General features: G+C 44.3%; 1 protein-coding gene across 4 annotated transcripts in view; it reads right to left on the bottom strand.

Annotated features, from left to right (window-relative positions):
• LOC141264771 (uncharacterized) overlaps positions 1-20,988 on the bottom strand; it is a 69,264-nt gene that overhangs the window by 13,461 nt on the left and 34,815 nt on the right. For 3 of the 4 annotated variants that reach the window (XM_073677062.1, XM_073677064.1, XM_073677065.1), the window contains exons 2-5: positions 3,207-7,595; positions 3,009-3,122; positions 2,476-2,745; positions 1,627-1,715 (exon numbers count right to left, since the gene is read on the bottom strand). In XM_073677062.1, coding sequence (XP_073533163.1) covers positions 1,627-1,715; positions 2,476-2,745; positions 3,009-3,122; positions 3,207-7,595 — 4,862 coding nt within the window. The remainder of the gene's footprint in view (positions 1-1,626; positions 1,716-2,475; positions 2,746-3,008; positions 3,123-3,206; positions 7,596-20,988) is intronic. The other variant, XM_073677063.1, reaches the window with a different exon arrangement.

Genomic DNA, 20,988 nt, shown 5'->3' with positions numbered 1-20,988 from the left:
AGATCCCTCTGTGTGTAATGACTCTATATAATAGATCCCTGTGTGTGTAATGACTCTATATAATAGATCCCTCTGTGTGTAATGACTCTATATAATAGATCCCTCTGTGTGTAATGACTCTATATAATAGATCGCTCTGTGTGTAATGACTCTATATAATAGATCGTTCTGTGTGTAATGACTCTATATAATAGATCCCTCTGTGTGTAATGACTCTATATAATAGATCCCTCTGTGTGTAATGACTCTATATAATAGATCGCTTTGCGTGTAATGACTCTATATAATAGATCGCTCTGCGTGTAATGACTCTATATAATAGATCACTCTGCGTGTAATGACTCTATATAATAGATCACTCTGTGTGTAATGACTCTATATAATAGATCCCTCTGTGTGTAATGACTCTATATAATAGATCCCTCTGTGTGTAATGACTCTATATAATAGATCCCTCTGTGTGTAATGACTCTATATAATAGATCCTTCTGCGTGTAATGACTCTATATAATAGATCCCTGTGTGTGTAATGACTCTATATAATAGATCCCTCTGTGTGTAATGACTCTATATAATAGATCCCTCTGCGTGTAATGACTCTATATAATATATCGCTCTGTGTGTAATGACTCTATATAATAGATCCCTCTGTGTGTAATGACTCTATATAATAGATCCCTGTGTGTGTAATGACTCTATATAATAGATCCTTCTGCGTGTAATGACTCTATATAATAGATCCCTGTGTGTGTAATGACTCTATATAATAGATCCCTCTGTGTGTAATGACTCTATATAATAGATCCCTGTGTGTGTAATGACTCTATATAATAGATCCCTCTGTGTGTAATGTCTCTATATAATAGATCCCTCTGTGTGTAATGACTCTATATAATAGATCCCTCTGTGTGTAATGACTCTATATAATAGATCCCTCTGTGTGTAATGACTCTATATAATAGATCCCTCTGTGTGTAATGACTCTATATAATAGATCACTCTGTGTGTAATGACTCTATATAATAGATCCCTCTGGGTGTAATGACTCTATATAATAGATCCCTCTGTGTGTAATGACTCTATATAATAGATCCCTCTGTGTGTAATGACTCTATATAATAGATCCCTGTGTGTGTAATGACTCTATATAATATGAGTTTCACTTTTTGTATTGAAGAACTGAAATAAATTCACTTTTTGATGATATTCTAATTTAGTGAGAAGCAGTTGTATATGCACTGCTAGTGTAAGTTACAGATATTCTTGTATATAGTGATATGGAACATGCTGGTATAACCTGGGCATATTTGTATGGTTGTTATATCCTCTTATATCTAGTAATATGGAGTCAGACTTTGCCGCACGTCTACTCCAGGACATCGGCCATCGTCCCTTCACGGCTGTTTTCCATCAGTTACAGTCACCTCTTACCTCTGTGACTTCTCTGACTGCATCTACCGCGACTCACTACAGCAATGCTCACCCAGTCTAGATACTCACAGGGATGTGTCCATTTACCACTAAGACTATGTTCACATGTAACTTTAGAAATTCTGCACATGATGTATATGACGTATACAACCCCATGTATATCATGAGTCAGTGAGGTTAGACAGCGGGCTGTACCTGGCTGGACGATGTCCGGGGCTCGGTCAGATCTGCTTCTTCCAGTTCTGGGAGCGATTCATCGTTACTTTCTGTGTCATTACAGGAACCTGGAGCGAAGAGAAATATTCAGAAGAAAAAGCTGCCGGTAAAAGATCCAGCAGTTTATTAACCTTCCTAAAAACTGGACAATGCGGCATTGGAGGTGACGGGGGAGTGATGTGCAATCACACAATAATCAGGATAAATTCATATTTACAACACAATTTTCCCCTATAGAAAATAGTTGCAATTTGCCCTCTGCATCAAAGTAATGAAGTACATAGATACATGATAATATCCTGTTTGCAGCCACCACTAGGGGGAGCTCCCTGTATACAGAGATACATGATAAGATCCTGTCTGCAGCCACCACTAGGAGGAGCTCCCTGTATACAGAGATACATGATAAGATTCTGTCTGCAGCCACCACTAGGGGGAGCTCCCTGTATACAGAGATACATGATAAGATCCTGTCTGCAGCCACCACTAGGGGGAGCTCCCTGTATACAGAGATACATGATAAGATCCTGTCTGCAGCCACCACTAGGGGGAGCTCCCTGTATACAGAGATACATGATAAGATTCTGTCTGCAGCCACCACTAGGGGGAGCTCCCTGTATACAGAGATACATGATAAGATCCTGTCTGCAGCCACCACTAGGAGGAGCTCCCTGTATACAGAGATACATGATAAGATTCTGTCTGCAGCCACCACTAGGGGGAGCTCCCTGTATACAGAGATACATGATAAGATTCTGTCGGCAGCCACCACTAGGGGGAGCTCCCTGCATATAGAGATACTTGATTAGATTCTGAATCATGTCTTACCTCTGTGACTCAGCTTCTCACACCCTCGTTGCCCCAGCAGAGGTTTACTGATGCCCAGCAAGGTCACTGCCGATGTCTCCCGCATCATTTGCATCTCCTGCCCTTGAGACGTTAGCTCACTGTCACTGGAGGAGCTCAGCTCAGATAGAGGGCAGATCACTTGGGATTTCTTTCCCACTGGCTCTTGGCTCTGCCGGGCTCTTGGACACTGGCTGATAAAGGGGGGCTCTGTGGTCAGATTGGGGGTTGTGGAGCTGCTTTCAGATGCTGCTGGAAATAGCATGAAATTACATAGATATTAAATTTGAATCGATATATAAGAGAGACCATTCCCCAGGATGGTCTTCTGACTACGACTACGCTGCGTCATGGAAGAGGAGGAGCCACAGCCGTACATTCCAGTATACTAAGGTTCATTCACAGCGCTATATACTGCAGGGTCTGAGGTTTGGGGGGGCATACTGTGCATGTAGCAGGTCTGATCTATATGATGTGGCCTTTACCTGGTGTAGTTGGCAACAAAGTAAGATTACCTGATGAAAGCTGTTTGGAATCCAGATTTTTAGGAGCAGCCAGATGGTTCTGAGGACTCTCATTGGTCATGAGGGGAAGAGATTCCACAGGAGGCACTTCACTTACAGCTGCGCCTAGAGTAGAGGATAGAGCAGCTTCAGTTTTGGGGGCTACATGAATGAATAACTCGCGGTCAATGTCCATCTTAGCCTGCTTACCCCGGTGGTCACTATTAGCCGTGCTCTGCTGCTTGGGCTCTAGATTCTTGTTGCGGATATTGCTGGTCCTCCGCTCTTGTTCAGGGTTCTCTTTTACTTTCTTCACATCCTGGGATGACTGATCTGGTAATTTTTTAGATTCAAGACAAACCCTGTCTCCAGCTTTCTTTTTTTTGGAGGGGCTTCTATCTACCTGGTCGGACCTCACTTTTGGTTGTGTTTTCTTTTGTCTCTTAGACTCGAGATCATTCCCCTTAAAAGTATTGTTTTCTGATGGAGCTACAACCTCAAGGCCAAGATCTCTACTATAAATGACCTTGGTAGTTTCAGTTGATGATACAGCTGTATGTGCCTCTGAAGAACATGATCGAATACTGAGATCCAGTGCCTCCAGTTTACCGAATGAACCTTGGAGCAGCTTGGTCATTTCTTGGACATCTCCAGAGATCTCCATTTTGTCTGCTCTTGGCTTGGACAAGGCACTGACTGAGGGCACTGAGCTCAGTTCTGTGCTCGTTCCTTTTGATATTGGCAAAGTATTTGTTAACTTGTGATAAGTTTCTTCTAGTTGCCGAGCGGAAGACTCTTCCAAGATATCTGAAGAAAGACTACATGAGTCATCTCCTGACTGCTTATGCACCAGCTTGACCTGCTCTTTGGATTCTCTACATGTTTGGGAGGTTTTAATAAATATGTGATTTTCTGAACTATTCTTTTCTGATGGGTTTTTAGTGCAAATAAGAATTGGGTGAAGTGAAGAGGACGGAAGGGTCGTAGGGTTATTAGCAGCATCTCCGATAGTTGGTGAGATGCATGAGTCTTGATGATCATCAGCAGGGGATACATTTTCTATGCTCCTGTCCTCACCAGTTGTATCATCAGATAAATTGCTTTTGTTGAGTTGTCCACTTCGTTGTGTAATACTTGTTACTGTAATATTACGTTCTGGCTGACTATCGTATGTAAAACTGCCGTCCATCTTAGTGTTGAAATGATTACTAGCATTTTCACTGGTGGGAAATTCGGAACTATCTTCAGTTTTCTCATCATTCCTGTCTGGTGGTTCCTTACAAATAGGGTGGTTGTGTAAATCACTGGACCCATCTACCAGTTGGCACCCGCTGGCTCCTTTGTTGTCCTCCGTTACCGGTTCATTGGGTTCTTTACAAATAGGGTGGTTATGTATATCACTGGACCCATCAACCTGTTGGCACCCACTGGCTCCTTTGTTGTCCTCCGCTACCGGTTCATTGGGTTTTGAAGGCCCTAGAGTCAACCATTCCCTTTCTGAAAAATAAGAACTTTTTTTAATACTCTGCAGATCCTGGTAATTTTGCTCATTGGATTTTGTAATTAACCTGACTACTGGATCTGCAGGATCTTCTGAGGTATTCAGAGATGATGGTGGATTTATGCCATGCGTTGATAGAACATGATCTGTTGTAGTGATGTCTTCCACTTTACTTGCAGTTTCCCCACAAGAGCTTATGTCCTTAGATTGGATGTCCTTGTGATCAATAGTGAATGACAACTTGCTGTCACCCAAGCCAGAAGACGTTTCTCTTATGATTGACCTATTGGGTCCCTTCTTATTAGTTCTTGCTGTATTTTGGTGCTTGCAGCTATCATGTTCTCTGTTAGCAATGTCATTGTCTGCACTGGTTGCTGCAGAATCGAGATGTGTCTGCTCTTCCTCCGTGTTACGGGACAGTTGGTCTGTGATATAATTGGTGGCTTCTTCTTGTTGTTTCTGTATTTGGGCAAGGAGCGAAGGTCGGTCCAAAAATTTCATTTCTTCAGGATCTTCTTCAGACTCATAGCATGCAAATAACTCTTCATCGGCGGTGTCTTCTACGTAGGCAATTCCCACTTCAGTTCTCTCTATTTCAACAGGTTCTAACTTCCTTCTATAAGTTTCATCAGCATCTACAGTACACTCCGGTCCTTGGGAAATGTCACTTTCCTCTTTATCAGATTTTTTGCTATCTTCAATATTTTCACATTTCTCTATGAAGTAACTTCTATCTTCAGCCAGCTGCACAGCCATGGAGGTTCTCCTTCCATTCTCATCATCACGTGTCTTGTCCTCTTCCTGGGTTTGTACAGAGGTGTACAGAGGTGGCAAAGTATCCAGCTCTTCATCAGTGTCAAAACAAGCAATCAAACATTCTCCAACATTGCCAATTCCAGCTCGAAGAATATGGTCCATTTCAGATGATGATGAAGATGATTGTTGTTCTACCGGACTGTCAGACCACGTCCTCATCGCTCCTCCTCGGTCTTTCAGGTTCTGAGATAATTCAGAATCCGGTTCCCTTTCAGCTTCGGTTGTAAGTACTAAGGTGCTTCTTATGGCTTCTTCACATACTTCCTGTGGAGCTCTGGTGGCACTTGAGTCTTCAAGCTCGCTGGAGCCGTCTTGTGTGACAGAGGGATCTTCAGAAAAGCCTTGTGCTAGATTGGGTAATCCAATGCCTTCATCCTGCTCCTCACCACAACCTTCTTTCTCTTCAGTTGTGGCTTCATTAACTTTGACAATTTGTTCTTCAATTCCAAGAAGATCTTCACCATTTATATCCAGAGCCGTAAACACTGCACATTCGCCCTCCGAGTCGGAGAGATCAGATGATGTCTCCATCTCACTTTCACAGCCAGAATTGGAAGACTCGTGTTGGCCCCTGACTGGTCCCTCTGTGCTCTGAGCAGCCGAGTCTGTTGTCACTGCATATTCCTCAGTGCCATAGCGTTTGTCATCCTCTTCTCCATCATAAGAGGCTGAATCTGATGACTCCGATGTGTCATCCTGATAAGCAAATGATTCATCGACCCCTTCATTGATTGACGTCTCGGACAATGAATGAAGATATGAGGCCGAGGTACTATCATCCTCATCATCCTCCTCATCTACTTGTTCTTTCTCTTCTCCATCGATGGGCTCATCAGCTGATTCTCCTTGTGGGAATAACGTAATTTCCATTGATTCGGCCTCGAATATTAAGCTTCCTCGGAATGGAAGCATAAAAGCAGGAATCATGTGATCATTTTCCGTGTTTGGCAGGCTTACTGTGTGGATTTCTTGCTGGCTCGTTGGCTGTAGAGCACTCTCAAGGTTTGCAGAGCAGCCTGCTAGAGACGCTTGCTGCGACTCCTGCACATGCGTTGTGACAGAAGACATAGTGTTCATGAATTCAGGACATAGAGGGATGCTTGTAAAGGATGGAGCAAAGTCCGTTTCCCATTCATCTTCTTCCTCTTCACTAGAATGGATGTCACTATGGTACCCATCTATGAAATCCTCATTGGCCGGAGAGAAGTCCTCAGGGTCTATATCTCTGTCGTAGAGCTCTGGAATATCTTCATCTTCCAACATATCGGGGGACATACAACAAGGGTCTTCACATAGACCTTCCTCATGAACCACCATATGATCTGGATAAGGGGTGGGAGATTCAATGGTGTCCACGTCAGCCATCAAATTTGGGGAACATGAAGGAGAGCCACTGGAGGTAACAGAGGAGGCCCAGCTACCTCCTTCTGCAGTCACGTAGGATCCTGAAGGTGACGTTGGAGGAGAAGACATATTGTCATTGTCAAGGTCGTTATGCTCCTCGTTGAGGTGGCTTTTTGTGTAGGCATGGTATCTATACTGGCTGTACAGGGTTTTTACTGGAGTTGATGGAGCGGTGGTGTACGGGTCGGAGTCAGCGGTACTTGCAAGTTTAGCTTGTAAGGATCGGGCATCACCTCCTGTGGAGCTGCAGGGTGACTCTTTGGTGGGTTTGAGAAATGAAGGCACATCAGCTACAGATTCACCCTGAGAAAATAATTCGTCTTTCAATGCAAAATCTCCAAAGTGCAAATCATCGGTGGACTCTGACACAATGGCTTTGTCATTTTCACATCCTGAAATCCCTTCTACTTTAGGGTGATGTAAGTGCAATGTTACTTCCTCCAGAACATCCCCGAACACCATCTCCCTCTCAGGATTCATTGTGTGCAATCTATTTACAGTCCCCCTCTCCTCAGAGCTACAAGATGTTTCTTCCCCCATCACAATTCTGGTGTCCAGAGCTTCCGGGTGCAGCGCTTCTTCTTCGTGACGACGTTGCTCCGTTCCCTGTGACTCCTCCTCTTGGCTCACAGGCGACTCCTCAGATATTATAGAAGGAAGATGCAGAGGACCAAGGGTGTTCCCAGGGGGAGTTTCACTGCTTGCACCCTCTGGCTGCGGTCTGTGTCCTTCTTTGGCCTGAATGCGTGGAGTCACTAGGGCTATGCTGGGGGCGCATGCTGGGCTCGGCAATGGAGATTCCTCTAATGGGCTTAAACACTTGGGAGTGGTGGATTCACTACTTGGGGTTGACGCGGTGGAAGTGATTGGAGATGAACCTGAAATGAAAAAAAGAGAAACGTGAGTCCTTGAGACCTGTCTGCAGGTGGCGATACACCATAGATCTGATCAGTGGGGCATTGCTTTCCTAGCAAATGGTATCAATTTAAGACATTTATACAATGCATAGACTAATACAGATTAGACCATTGCAATTCTTCAGTATCATTTACCTGTAGGTGGCGCTATTTTTAATTTGAATTGCTAGGTTCACTAGAACACAGCTACACCTAATGATACAGTAGTGTTCAATATAATAGCAATGTGTTCAAAACCATTAAGCACAAAATCTTTATACTAGTTGTTATTTCCAGCATTGGGAACATTGCACACTGTTTTCTAATTCAAAACATGAAGAGAAATGTAGATAATTTTAACTACTTTACAGAAAATAGCAAAAAATGAACATTGAGCCGTTCTAAAAAATAGCAGTGTCTGCATTTGTCTTTACAAACTCACAATATGTCTCTTCTTTTTTTTTTTAGGGTTTAGAATTCCTGTGAATCACTAACCTAATATTTAGTTGTAAACCCACAGTTTTTTAGAACTGCTTCACATCTATGTTGCATAGAGTCAACCAACGTCTGGCACCTGTTACTTGTTATTCCAGCCCAGGAGGCTTTGACTACAGCCCACATTTTTTTGGCATTTGTTGGCTTTGCCTCAGAAACTGCATTTTTGATGTCACCCCACAAGTGTTCTATTGGATTAAGGTCCGGGGATTCGGCTGGCCACTCCATAACCTCAATTTTGTTGGACTGGAACCAATATTTTGCTTGTCTACTGTTGTGTTTAGGGTCGTTGTCTTGTTGAAACACCAATTTCAAGGGCATATCCTCCTCAGCGTAAGACAACATGACCTCTTCAAGTATTTTAATATATGTAAACTGGTCCATGATCCCTGGTATGTGGTAAATAGGTCCGGCACCATAGTAAGAGAAACATGCCCATATCATGACGCTTCACCACCATGCTTCACTGTCTGCAGGGTGTACTGAATGCAGAGTTTGGGGGTCATCTGAAGAACTGTCTGCAGCCCTTGGACCCAAAAAGAACAATTTTACTTTCATCAGTCCACAAAATGTTTCTCCGTTTCTCTTTATGCCAGGTGATAAGTTCTTGGGCAAATTGTATCCACTTCAGTACATGTCTTTTTTTAACAGTAGGACTTTGCAGGGACTTCTTGCTCAGAGATTAGCTTCACACAGGGGTCTTCTAACTGTCACAGTCCTCACAGGTAACTTGAGACTGTCTGTGATCATTCTGGAGCTGATCATTGGCTGAGCCTTCGCCATTCTGGCTATTCTCCGATCCATTCGGATGGTAATCTTCTGTTTTCTTCCGCGTCTCTCTGGTTTTGCTTTCCATTTTAAAGCATTGGAGATCATTTTAGCTGAAAAGCCAATCATTGTCTGCACTTCTTTATAAGTTTTACCATCTCCAATTAACTTTTTAATCAAAGTACGCTGTTCTTCTGAACAATGTGTGTAACGACCCATATTTCTCAGGCTTTCAAGGAGAAATGCATGTACAACATGTGCTGCTTCACCTTTATATAAGGACCACCTGATTCACTCCTGTTTCTTCACAGAATGATTGACCTCACTGATTGACCTCCACACTGCTATTATATTGAACTCACCCCGTACAATTAATTATTCAGATACACAGAGTCAGAAACCTGCAGATCATGAATGCGGAGTCTGGGGGTTTTCCTAGAATCTACTGCACCAACTGGGAAATTGTTTATGAGGTGATAGAAATTATACCAAACACAGTGATTAATCTGGTCAGTCATACTGGACTGCGATTATTATGAACATTACTGTATGTATAATATTAAAAGTATCTCTGAGCAAAAGCAATGTTACAATTAGCAGGCTGAGATTTCCTGCTGCGAGAGAGGCAGAGGGAGCTGTATCATTTAGGCGTCATAATAATACACTCCTCAACATTGAAATTACAACACCGAGAAGGAAGAGTTGTGGAATTATGGAAATCACAGGATGACACGTGTTCATGATCTGCAAACGATGTGGAAATAGAAACTACATTTTCAAAACTTCTGGATTTATTCAGTTGAGTCTGAGCCTCGTGCAGAAATCCCGCCACCTCCGGCCTCGGCTGCTGTCACCGAGGTCATTAATGGCTCGTCTGAGGAAGGGTCTGCCGCTGATTGCACAAATCATCAGGATCCGCTGCCGGCAGCTCCTGTATGATCACCGACCAATGATGTCCCCAATGGAGATCGGTCCGGAGACGCTGCAGCTACGGGAGCAGGTTTAGGCCATGCAGGCGGCTCACAGAAACTCCAGCAGCATGCAGCCTGGGGTGTCGGGTGGAAAAACGGATCCGGGGACACTGGAGAAACGTCCACTGGTTCCATGTGGATTTCTTTGGAATAAGACATCGGATCGCAGATATCAAGATATCATTTTATTCAGTTTCCTATGACTTACGTGCCCATATAGATGCTTAGGAGGGTTGATCCCACTGACAGATTCCCTTTAATGACCTCAGTGATAGCAGCCATGGCTGTAAGTCCCGGGAGTTTTAATATTTAGTTTCCATTGTTTTCATCATTTGTCTCCATCTTGTGATTGACAGAATTTTACCACTTTTCCTTCTTGGTTTATATGATGATTGCAAAAGAGTAATATGTTGATTTAGGAAGATTAGACTTCAGCTTGTGATCTGACAGCTAACATCAGGTGACGAATATCGTTCTGAAAAGAGGGAAAATGAGCTGCAGCAAACCGGGAATTACAATCCGCACCACATACAGGACGAGGGAATTCATAGCGTGCATGGACTATATAGAAATGTCACTGCTATACATTATACTGCAGGTATCGGGGTACATCCCAAATACAGTGCAGATATCGGGGGAAAACACTGGTGATGTGACACCACCATATACAGTGCATATATCGGGGTACACTTCTGTCTGGTGACATGACACCCCCATATACAGTGCAGACATCATGGTACTCTGCTGTCTGGTGACGTGACACCCCCATATACAGTGCAGATATCGGGGTACATTGCTGTTTGGTGACGTGACACCCCCATATACACTGCAGATACCAGGGTACACTGCTGTCTGGTGACGTGACACCCCCATATACAGTGCAGATACCAGGGTACACTGCTGTCTGGTGATATGACATCCCCATATACAGTGCAGATATCGGGGTACACTGCTGTCTGGTGACTTGACACCCCCATATACAGTGTAGATATCAGGGTACACTGCTGTCTGGTGACGTGACACCCCCAGATGCAGTGCTGATATCAGGGTACACTGCTGTCTGGTCATATGACATTCCCATATACAGTGCAGATATCAGGGTACACTGCTGTCTGGTGACTTGACACCCCCATATACAGTGCCGATATCAGGTTACACTGCTGTCTGGTGATGTGACACACCATATACACGGCAGGTATGGGGTGCACTGCTGTCTGGTCATGTGACACCCCCATATACAGTGCAGATATTGGGGCAGTGCTGACTGGTGACATGACACCCCCATATACAGTGCAGATATTGGGGTACACTGCTGTCTGGTGACTTGACACCCCCATATACAGTGCAGATATCAGGGTACATTGCTGTCTGGTGATGTGACACACCATATACATGGCAGGTATGGGGTGCACTGCTGTCTGGTCATGTGACACCCCCATATATAGTGCAGATATCGGGGTACACTGCTGACTGGTGACGTGACACCGCCATATACAGTGCAGATATCGGGGTACACTGCTGTCTGGTGAAGTGACACCCCCATATACAGTGCAGGTATTGGGGTGCAGTGCTGTCTGGTTATGTGACACCCCCATATACAGTGCAGGTATTGGGATACAGTGTCCGAGGCACATGAGACCCTCAGGGATGTTACATTACGCTCTGTGCAGTCCCATGTAAATAACGTTTCACCTTGTATAATCTTTCTTATAAGATCTTGAGTTTCAATTCTTCCCTATTTTCAAGATCTCTGCTAATATTCAGCGAATGGGAACTTGTGTTTATATCATGTCCTGATCACACCCTGGAGGGGTGGAGGAGGGTCACAGGATGGAGACCACTGGTCCTCACTGATACAAGGTAACAAATCCTCAGCTGTGTGAGCAGGGCTTGGTCTGGAAAGTTTTTAGTATCTGAATATAAAGAAAATTGTTTATTTTCACTTACAGCAATTAGAGATAGTGAAGACCAGAAACAAAAAGCAAATGAGGTTTCATAGATGTCCGAGCAGCACTACAAGTACCAGACTATCACAGCTCCGCACCGCCCGCTTTATTCTGATGCACTCATATGGTGGAGGAGCCTCAAGGAATAGGGATCAGGTCCGCACCCCAAATATCCACACACCCAACCCCTGCTCCTGCAAAATCCTCCCAGAAAGATACCGACATAACAACGAGCCCACACAGAAGTGACAAATAACAGCGATATCCACAGTGCCCCCATAATAACAGTGACATCCACAGTGCCCCCATAATAACAGTGATATCCACAGTGCTCCCATAATAACAGTGACATCCACAGTGCTCCCATAATAACAGTGACATCCACAGTGCTCCCATAATAACAGTGATATCCACAGTGCTCCCATAATAACAGTGATATCCACAGTGCTCCCATAATAACAGTGATATCCACAGTGCTCCCATAATAACAGTGACATCCACAGTGCTCCCATAATAACAGTGACATCCACAGTGCTCCCATAATAACAGTGATATCCACAGTGCCCCCATAATAACAGTGATATCCACAGTGCTCCCATAATAACAGTGACATCCACAGTGCTCCCATAATAACAGTGACATCCACAGTGCTCCCATAATAACAGTGACATCCACAGTGCCCCCATAATAACAGTGATATCCACAGTGCTCCCATAATAACAGTGACATCCACAGTGCTCCCATAATAACAGTGACATCCACAGTGCCCCCATAATAACAGTGATATCCACAGTGCTCCCATAATAACAGTGACATCTACAGTGCTCCCATAATAACAGTGATATCCACAGTGCTCCCATAATAACAGTGACATCCACAGTGCTCCCATAATAACAGTGATATCCACAGTGCTCCCATAATAACAGTGATATCCACAGTGCTCCCATAATAACAGTGATATCCACAGTGCTCCCATAATAACAGTGACATCCACAGTGCCCCCATAATAACAGTGACATTCACAGTGCTCCCATAATAACAGTGACATCCACAGTGCCCCCATAATAACAGCGACATCCACAGTGCCCCCATAATAACAGCGACATCCACAGTGCTCCCATAATAACAGTGACATCCACAGTGCCCCCATAATAACAGTGACATCCACAGTGCTCCCATAATAATAGTGACTTCCACAGTGCCCCCATAATAACAGTGATATCCACAGTGCTCCCATAATAACAGTGATATCCACAGTGCTCCCATAATAACAGTGACATCCACAGTGCCCCCATAATAACAGTGACATTCACAGTGCTCCCATAATAACAGTGACATCCACAGTGCCCCCATAATAACAGCGACATCCACAGTTCCCCCATAATAACAGCGACATCCACAGTGCTCCCATAATAACAGCGACATCCACAGTGCTCCCATAATAACAGCGACATCCACAGTGCTCCCATAATAACAGCGACATCCACAGTGCTCCCATAATAACAGTGATATCCACAGTGCTCCCATAATAACAGTGATATCCACAGTGCTCCCATAATAACAGTGACATCCACAGTGCTCCCATAATAACAGCGACATCCACAGTGCTCCCATAATAACAGCGACATCCACAGTGCTCCCATAATAACAGCGACATCCACAGTGCTCCCATAATAACAGTGATATCCACAGTGCCCCCATAATAACAGTGACATCCACAGTGCTCCCATAATAACAGTGATATCCACAGTGCTCCCATAATAACAGTGATATCCACAGTGCCCCCATAATAACAGTGACATCCACAGTGCTCCCATAATAACAGTGATATCCACAGTGCCCCCATAATAACAGCGATATCCACAGTGCTCCCATAATAACAGCGACATCCACAGTGCTCACATAATAACAGCGACATCCACAGTGCTCCCATAATAACAGTGATATCCACAGTGCTCCCATAATAACAGTGATATCCACAGTGCTTCCATAATAACAGTGACATCCACAGTGCCCCCATAATAACAGTGACATCCACAGTGCTCCCATAATAACAGTGACATCCACAGTGCTCCCATAATAACAGCGATATCCACAGTGCTCCCATAATAACAGTGATATCCACAGTGCCCCCATAATAACAGCGACATCCACAGTGCTCCCATAATAACAGTGACATCCACAGTGCTCCCATAATAACAGCGACATCCACAGTGCTCCCATAATAACAGTGATATCCACAGTGCTCCCATAATAACAGTGATATCCACAGTGCTCCCATAATAACAGCGACATCCACAGTGCCCCCATAATAACAGCGACATCCACAGTGCTCCCATAATAACAGTGATATCCACAGTGCTCCCATAATAACAGTGATATCCACAGTGCTCCCATAATAACAGCGACATCCACAGTGCTCAATAATAACAGCGATATCCACAGTGCTCCCATAACAGTGACATCCACAGTGCTCCCATAATAACAGCGACATCCACAGTGCTCCCATAATAACAGTGATATCCACAGTGCTCCCATAATAACAGCGATATCCACAGTGCTCCCATAATAACAGTGACATCCACAGTGCTCCCATAATAACAGCGACATCCACAGTGCTCCCATAATAACAGTGATATCCACAGTGCTCCCATAATAACAGCGACATCCACAGTGCTCCCATAACAGCGACATCCACAGTGCCCCCATAATAACAGCGATATCCACAGTGCTCCATAATAACAGCGATATCCACAGTGCTCCCATAACAGCGACATCCACAGTGCTCCCATAATAACAGCGACATCCACAGTGCTCCCATAATAACAGTGATATCCACAGTGCTTCCATAATAACAGTGACATCCACAGTGCCCCCATAATAACAGTGACATCCACAGTGCTCCCATAATAACAGTGACATCCACAGTGCTCCCATAATAACAGTGACATCCACAGTGCTCCCATAATAACAGTGACATCCACAGTGCTCCCATAATAACAGTGACATCCACAGTGCTCCCATAATAACAGTGATATCCACAGTGCCCCCATAATAACAGTGATATCCACAGTGCTCCCATAATAACAGCGATATCCACAGTGCTCCCATAATAACAGCGATATCCACAGTGCTCCATAATAACAGCGATATCCACAGTGCTCCCATAATAACAGCGACATCCACAGTGCTCCCATAATAACAGTGATATCCACAGTGCTTCCATAATAACAGTGACATCCACAGTGCCCCCATAATAACAGTGACATCCACAGTGCTCCCATAATAACAGTGACATCCACAGTGCTCCCATAATAACAGCGATATCCACAGTGCTCCCATAATAACAGTGATATCCACAGTGCCCCCATAATAACAGCGACATCCACAGTGCTCCCATAATAACAGTGATATCCACAGTGCCCCCATAATAACAGTGACATCCACAGTGCTCCCATAATAACAGCGATATCCACAGTGCTCCCATAATAACAGTGATATCCACAGTGCTCCCATAATAACAGTGATATCCACAGTGCCCCCATAATAACAGTGATATCCACAGTGCCCCCATAATAACAGTGACATCCACAGTGCTCCCATAATAACAGTGACATCCACAGTGCTCCCATAATAACAGCGATATCCACAGTGCTCCCATAATAACAGTGATATCCACAGTGCCCCCATAATAACAGCGACATCCACAGTGCTCCCATAATAACAGTGATATCCACAGTGCCCCCATAATAACAGTGACATCCACAGTGCTCCCATAATAACAGCGATATCCACAGTGCTCCCATAATAACAGTGATATCCACAGTGCTCCCATAATAACAGTGATATCCACAGTGCCCCCATAATAACAGTGATATCCACAGTGCCCCCATAATAACAGTGACATCCACAGTGCTCCCATAATAACAGCGATATCCACAGTGCTCCCATAATAACAGTGATATCCACAGTGCCCCCATAATAACAGTGACATCCACAGTGCTCCCATAATAACAGCGACATCCACAGTGCTCCCATAATAACAGTGACATCCACAGTGCCCCCATAATAACAGTGACATCCACAGTGCTCCCATAATAACAGTGATATCCACAGTGCTCCCATAATAACAGTGATATCCACAGTGCCCCCATAATAACAGTGATATCCACAGTGCTCCCATAATAACAGTGACATCCACAGTGCTCCCATAATAACAGTGATATCCACAGTGCTCCCATAATAACAGTGACATCCACAGTGCTCCCATAATAACAGTGATATCCACAGTGCTCCCATAATAACAGTGACATCCACAGTGCTCCCATAATAACAGCGACATCCACAGTGCTCCCATAATAACAGTGACATCCACAGTGCCCCCATAATAACAGTGACATCCACAGTGCTCCCATAATAACAGTGATATCCACAGTGCTCCCATAATAACAGTGATATCCACAGTGCCCCCATAATAACAGTGACATCCACAGTGTTCCCATAATAACAGTGACATCCACAGTGCTCCCATAATAACAGTGATATCCACAGTGCCCCCATAATAACAGTGATATCCACAGTGCTCCCATAATAACAGAGACATCCACAGTGCTCCCATAATAACAGTGATATCCACAGTGCTCCCATAATAACAGTGACATCCACAGTGCTCCCATAATAACAGTGACATCCACAGTGCTCCCATAATAACAGTGATATCCACAGTGCTCCCATAATAACAGAGACATCCACAGTGCTCCCATAATAACAGTGATATCCACAGTGCTCCCATAATAACAGTGATATCCACAGTGCCCCCATAATAACAGTGATATCCACAGTGCTCCCATAATAACAGAGACATCCACAGTGCTCCCATAATAACAGTGATATCCACAGTGCTCCCATAATAACAGTGACATCCACAGTGCTCCCATAATAACAGTGACATCCACAGTGCTCCCATAATAACAGTGATATCCACAGTGCTCCCATAATAACAGAGACATCCACAGTGCTCCCATAATAACAGTGATATCCACAGTGCTCCCATAATAACAGTGATATCCACAGTGCCCCCATAATAACAGTGATATCCACAGTGCTCCCATAATAACAGTGACATCCACAGTGCTCCCATAATAACAGTGATATCCACAGTGCCCCCATAATAACAGTGATATCCACAGTGCTCCCATAATAACAGAGACATCCACAGTGCTCCCATAATAACAGTGATATCCACAGTGCTCCCATAATAACAGTGACATCCACAGTGCTCCCATAATAACAGTGATATCCACAGTGCTCCCATAATAACAGAGACATCCACAGTGCTCCCATAATAACAGTGATATCCACAGTGCTCCCATAATAACAGTGATATCCACAGTGCTCCCATAATAACAGTGATATCCACGGTGCCCCCATAATAACAGCGATATCCACAGTGCTCCCATAATAACAGCGACATCCACAGTGCTCCCATAATAACAGCGACATCCACAGTGCCCCCATAATAACAGCGACATCCACAGTGCTCCCATAATAACAGCGACATCCACAGTGCTCCCATAATAACAGCGATATCCACAATGCTCCCATAATAACAGTGATATCCACAGTGCTCCCATAATAACAGTGATATCCACAGTGCTCCCATAATAACAGTGATATCCACGGTGCCCCCATAATAACAGCGATATCCACAGTGCTCCCATAATAACAGCGACATCCACAGTGCTCCCATAATAACAGCGACATCCACAGTGCCCCCATAATAACAGCGACATCCACAGTGCTCCCATAATAACAGCGACATCCACAGTGCTCCCATAATAACAGCGATATCCACAATGCTCCCATAATAACAGTGATATCCACAGTGCCCCCATAATAACAGCGACATCCACAGTGCTCCCATAATAACAGCGACATCCACAGTGCCCCCATAATAACAGTGACATCCACAGTGCTCCCATAATAACAGCGATATCCACAATGCTCCCATAATAACAGTGATATCCACAGTGCTCCCATAATAACAGTGATATCCACAGTGCTCCCATAATAACAGTGACATCCACAGTGCTCCCATAATAACAGCGACATCCACAGTGCCGCCATAATAACAGTGACATCCACAGTGCCTCATAATAACAGTGACATCCACAGTGCTCCCATAATAACAGCGACATCCACAGTGCTCCCATAATAACAGTGATATCCACAGTGCCCCCATAATAACAGCGACATCCACAGTGCTCCCATAATAACAGCGACATCCACAGTGCCCCATAATAACAGTGACATCCACAGTGCCCCCATAATAACAGTGATATCCACAGTGCTCCCATAATAACAGTGATATCCACAGTGCTCCCATAATAACAGCGATATCCACAGTGCTCCCATAATAACAGCGATATCCACAGTGCTCCCATAATAACAGTGATATCCACAGTGCTCCCATAATAACAGCGATATCCACAGTGCTGCCATAATAACAGCGACATCCACAGTGCTCCCATAATAACAGCGATATCCACAGTGCTCCCATAATAACAGTGATATCCACAGTGCTCCCATAATAACAGTGACATCCACAGTGCTCCCATAATAACAGTGACATCCACAGTGCTCCCATAATAACAGCGATATCCACAGTGCTCCCATAATAACAGCGATATCCACAGTGCCCCCATAATAACAGTGACATCCACAGTGCTCCCATAATAACAGCGATATCCACAGTGCTCCCATAATAACAGTGACATCCACAGTGCTCCCATAATAACAGCGATATCCACAGTGCTCCCATAATAACAGTGACATCCACAGTGCTCCCATAATAACAGTGACATCCACAGTGCTTCCATAATAACAGTGATATCCACAGTGCTCCCATAATAACAGTGACATCCACAGTGCCCCCATAATAACAGTGACATCCACAGTGCTCCCATAACAGTGATATCCACAGTGCTCCCATAATAACAGTGACATCCACAGTGCTCCCATAATAACAGTGACATCCACAGTGCCCCCATAATAACAGTGACATCCACAGTGCTCCCATAATAACAGTGACATCCACAGTGCTCCCATAATAACAGCGACATCCACAGTGCTCCCATAATAACAGCGACATCCACAGTGCCCCCATAATAACAGCGACATCCACAGTGCCCCCATAATAACAGTGACATCCACAGTGCTCCCATAACAGTGATATCCACAGTGCTCCCATAATAACAGTGATATCCACAGTGCTCCCATAATAACAGTGACATCCACAGTGCTCCCATAATAACAGTGACATCCACAGTGCCCCCATAATAACAGTGATATCCACAGTGCTCCCATAATAACAGTGATATCCACAGTGCCCCATAACAGTGAAATCCACAGTGCTCCCATAATAACAGTGACATCCACAGTGCTCCCATAATAACAGTGACATCCACAGTGCTCCCATAATAACAGTGACATCCACAGTGCTCCCATAACAGTGATATCCACAGTGCTCCCATAATAACAGTGACATCCACAGTGCCCCCATAATAACAGTGACATCCACAGTGCTTCCATAATAACAGTGACATCCACAGTGCCCCCATAATAACAGTGATATCCACAGTGCTCCCATAATAACAGTGACATCCACAGTGCTCCCATAATAACAGTGATATCCACAGTGCCCCATAACAGTGATATCCACAGTGCTCCCATAATAACAGCGATATCCACAGTGCCCCATAACAGTGACATCCACAGTGCCCCCATAATAACAGTGACATCCACAGTGCCCCCATAATAACAGTGACATCCACAGTGCTCCCATAATAACAGTGACATCCACAGTGCTCCCATAATAACAGTGACATCCACAGTGCTCCCATAATAACAGCGACATCCACAGTGCTCCCATAATAACAGCGACATCCACAGTGCCCCCATAATAACAGCGACATCCACAGTGCCCCCATAATAACAGTGACATCCACAGTGCTCCCATAACAGTGATATCCACAGTGCTCCCATAATAACAGTGATATCCACAGTGCTCCCATAATAACAGTGACATCCACAGTGCCCCCATAATAACAGTGATATCCACAGTGCTCCTATAATAACAGTGATATCCACAGTGCCCCATAACAGTGATATCCACAGTGCTCCCATAATAACAGTGACATCCACAGTGCTCCCATAATAACAGTGACATCCACAGTGCTCCCATAATAACAGTGACATCCACAGTGCTCCCATAATAACAGTGATATCCACAGTGCTCCCATAATAACAGTGACATCCACAGTGCCCCCATAATAACAGTGACATCCACAGTGCTTCCATAATAACAGTGATATCCACAGTGCTCCCATAATAACAGTGACATCCACAGTGCCCCCATAATAACAGTGATATCCACAGTGCTCCCATAATAACAGTGACATCCACAGTGCTCCCATAATAACAGTGACATCCACAGTGCCCCCATAATAACAGTGACATCCACAGTGCTTCCATAATAACAGTGATATCCACAGTGCTCCCATAATAACAGTGACATCCACAGTGCTCCCATAATAACAGTGACATCCACAGTGCTCCCATAATAACAGTGACATCCACAGTGCTCCCATAATAACAGTGACATCCACAGTGCTCCCATAATAACAGTGACATCCACAGTGCTCCCATAATAACAGTGACATCCACAGTGCTCCCATAATAACAGTGATATCCACAGTGCTCCCATAATAACAGAGACATCCACAGTGCTCCCATAATAACAGTGATATCCACAGTGCTCCCATAACAGTGATATCCACAGTGCTCCCATAATAACAGTGACATCCACAGTGCTCCCATAATAACAGTGACATCCACAGTGCTCCATAATAACAGTGATATCCACAGTGCTCCCATAATAACAGTGACATCCACAGTGCCCCCATAATAACAGTGACATCCACAGTGCTCCATAATAACAGTGATATCCACAGTGCTCCCATAATAACAGTGACATCCACAGTGCCCCCATAATAACAGTGACATCCACAGTGCTCCATAATAACAGTGATATCCACAGTGCTCCCATAATAACAGTGACATCCACAGTGCTCCATAATAACAGTGATATCCACAGTGCTCCCATAATAACAGTGATATCCACAGTGCTCCCATAAT

The sequence above is a fragment of the Phyllobates terribilis genome, unplaced genomic scaffold (assembly GCF_046119375.1).
Source record: "Phyllobates terribilis strain yellow unplaced genomic scaffold, ASM4611937v1 Scaffold_4__5_contigs__length_816908805, whole genome shotgun sequence".
NCBI classification, from domain to species: Eukaryota; Metazoa; Chordata; class Amphibia; order Anura; family Dendrobatidae; genus Phyllobates; species Phyllobates terribilis.
The sequence above is the reverse complement of the archived record's forward strand: the minus strand, read 5'-3'. Positions and strand labels throughout refer to the sequence as shown.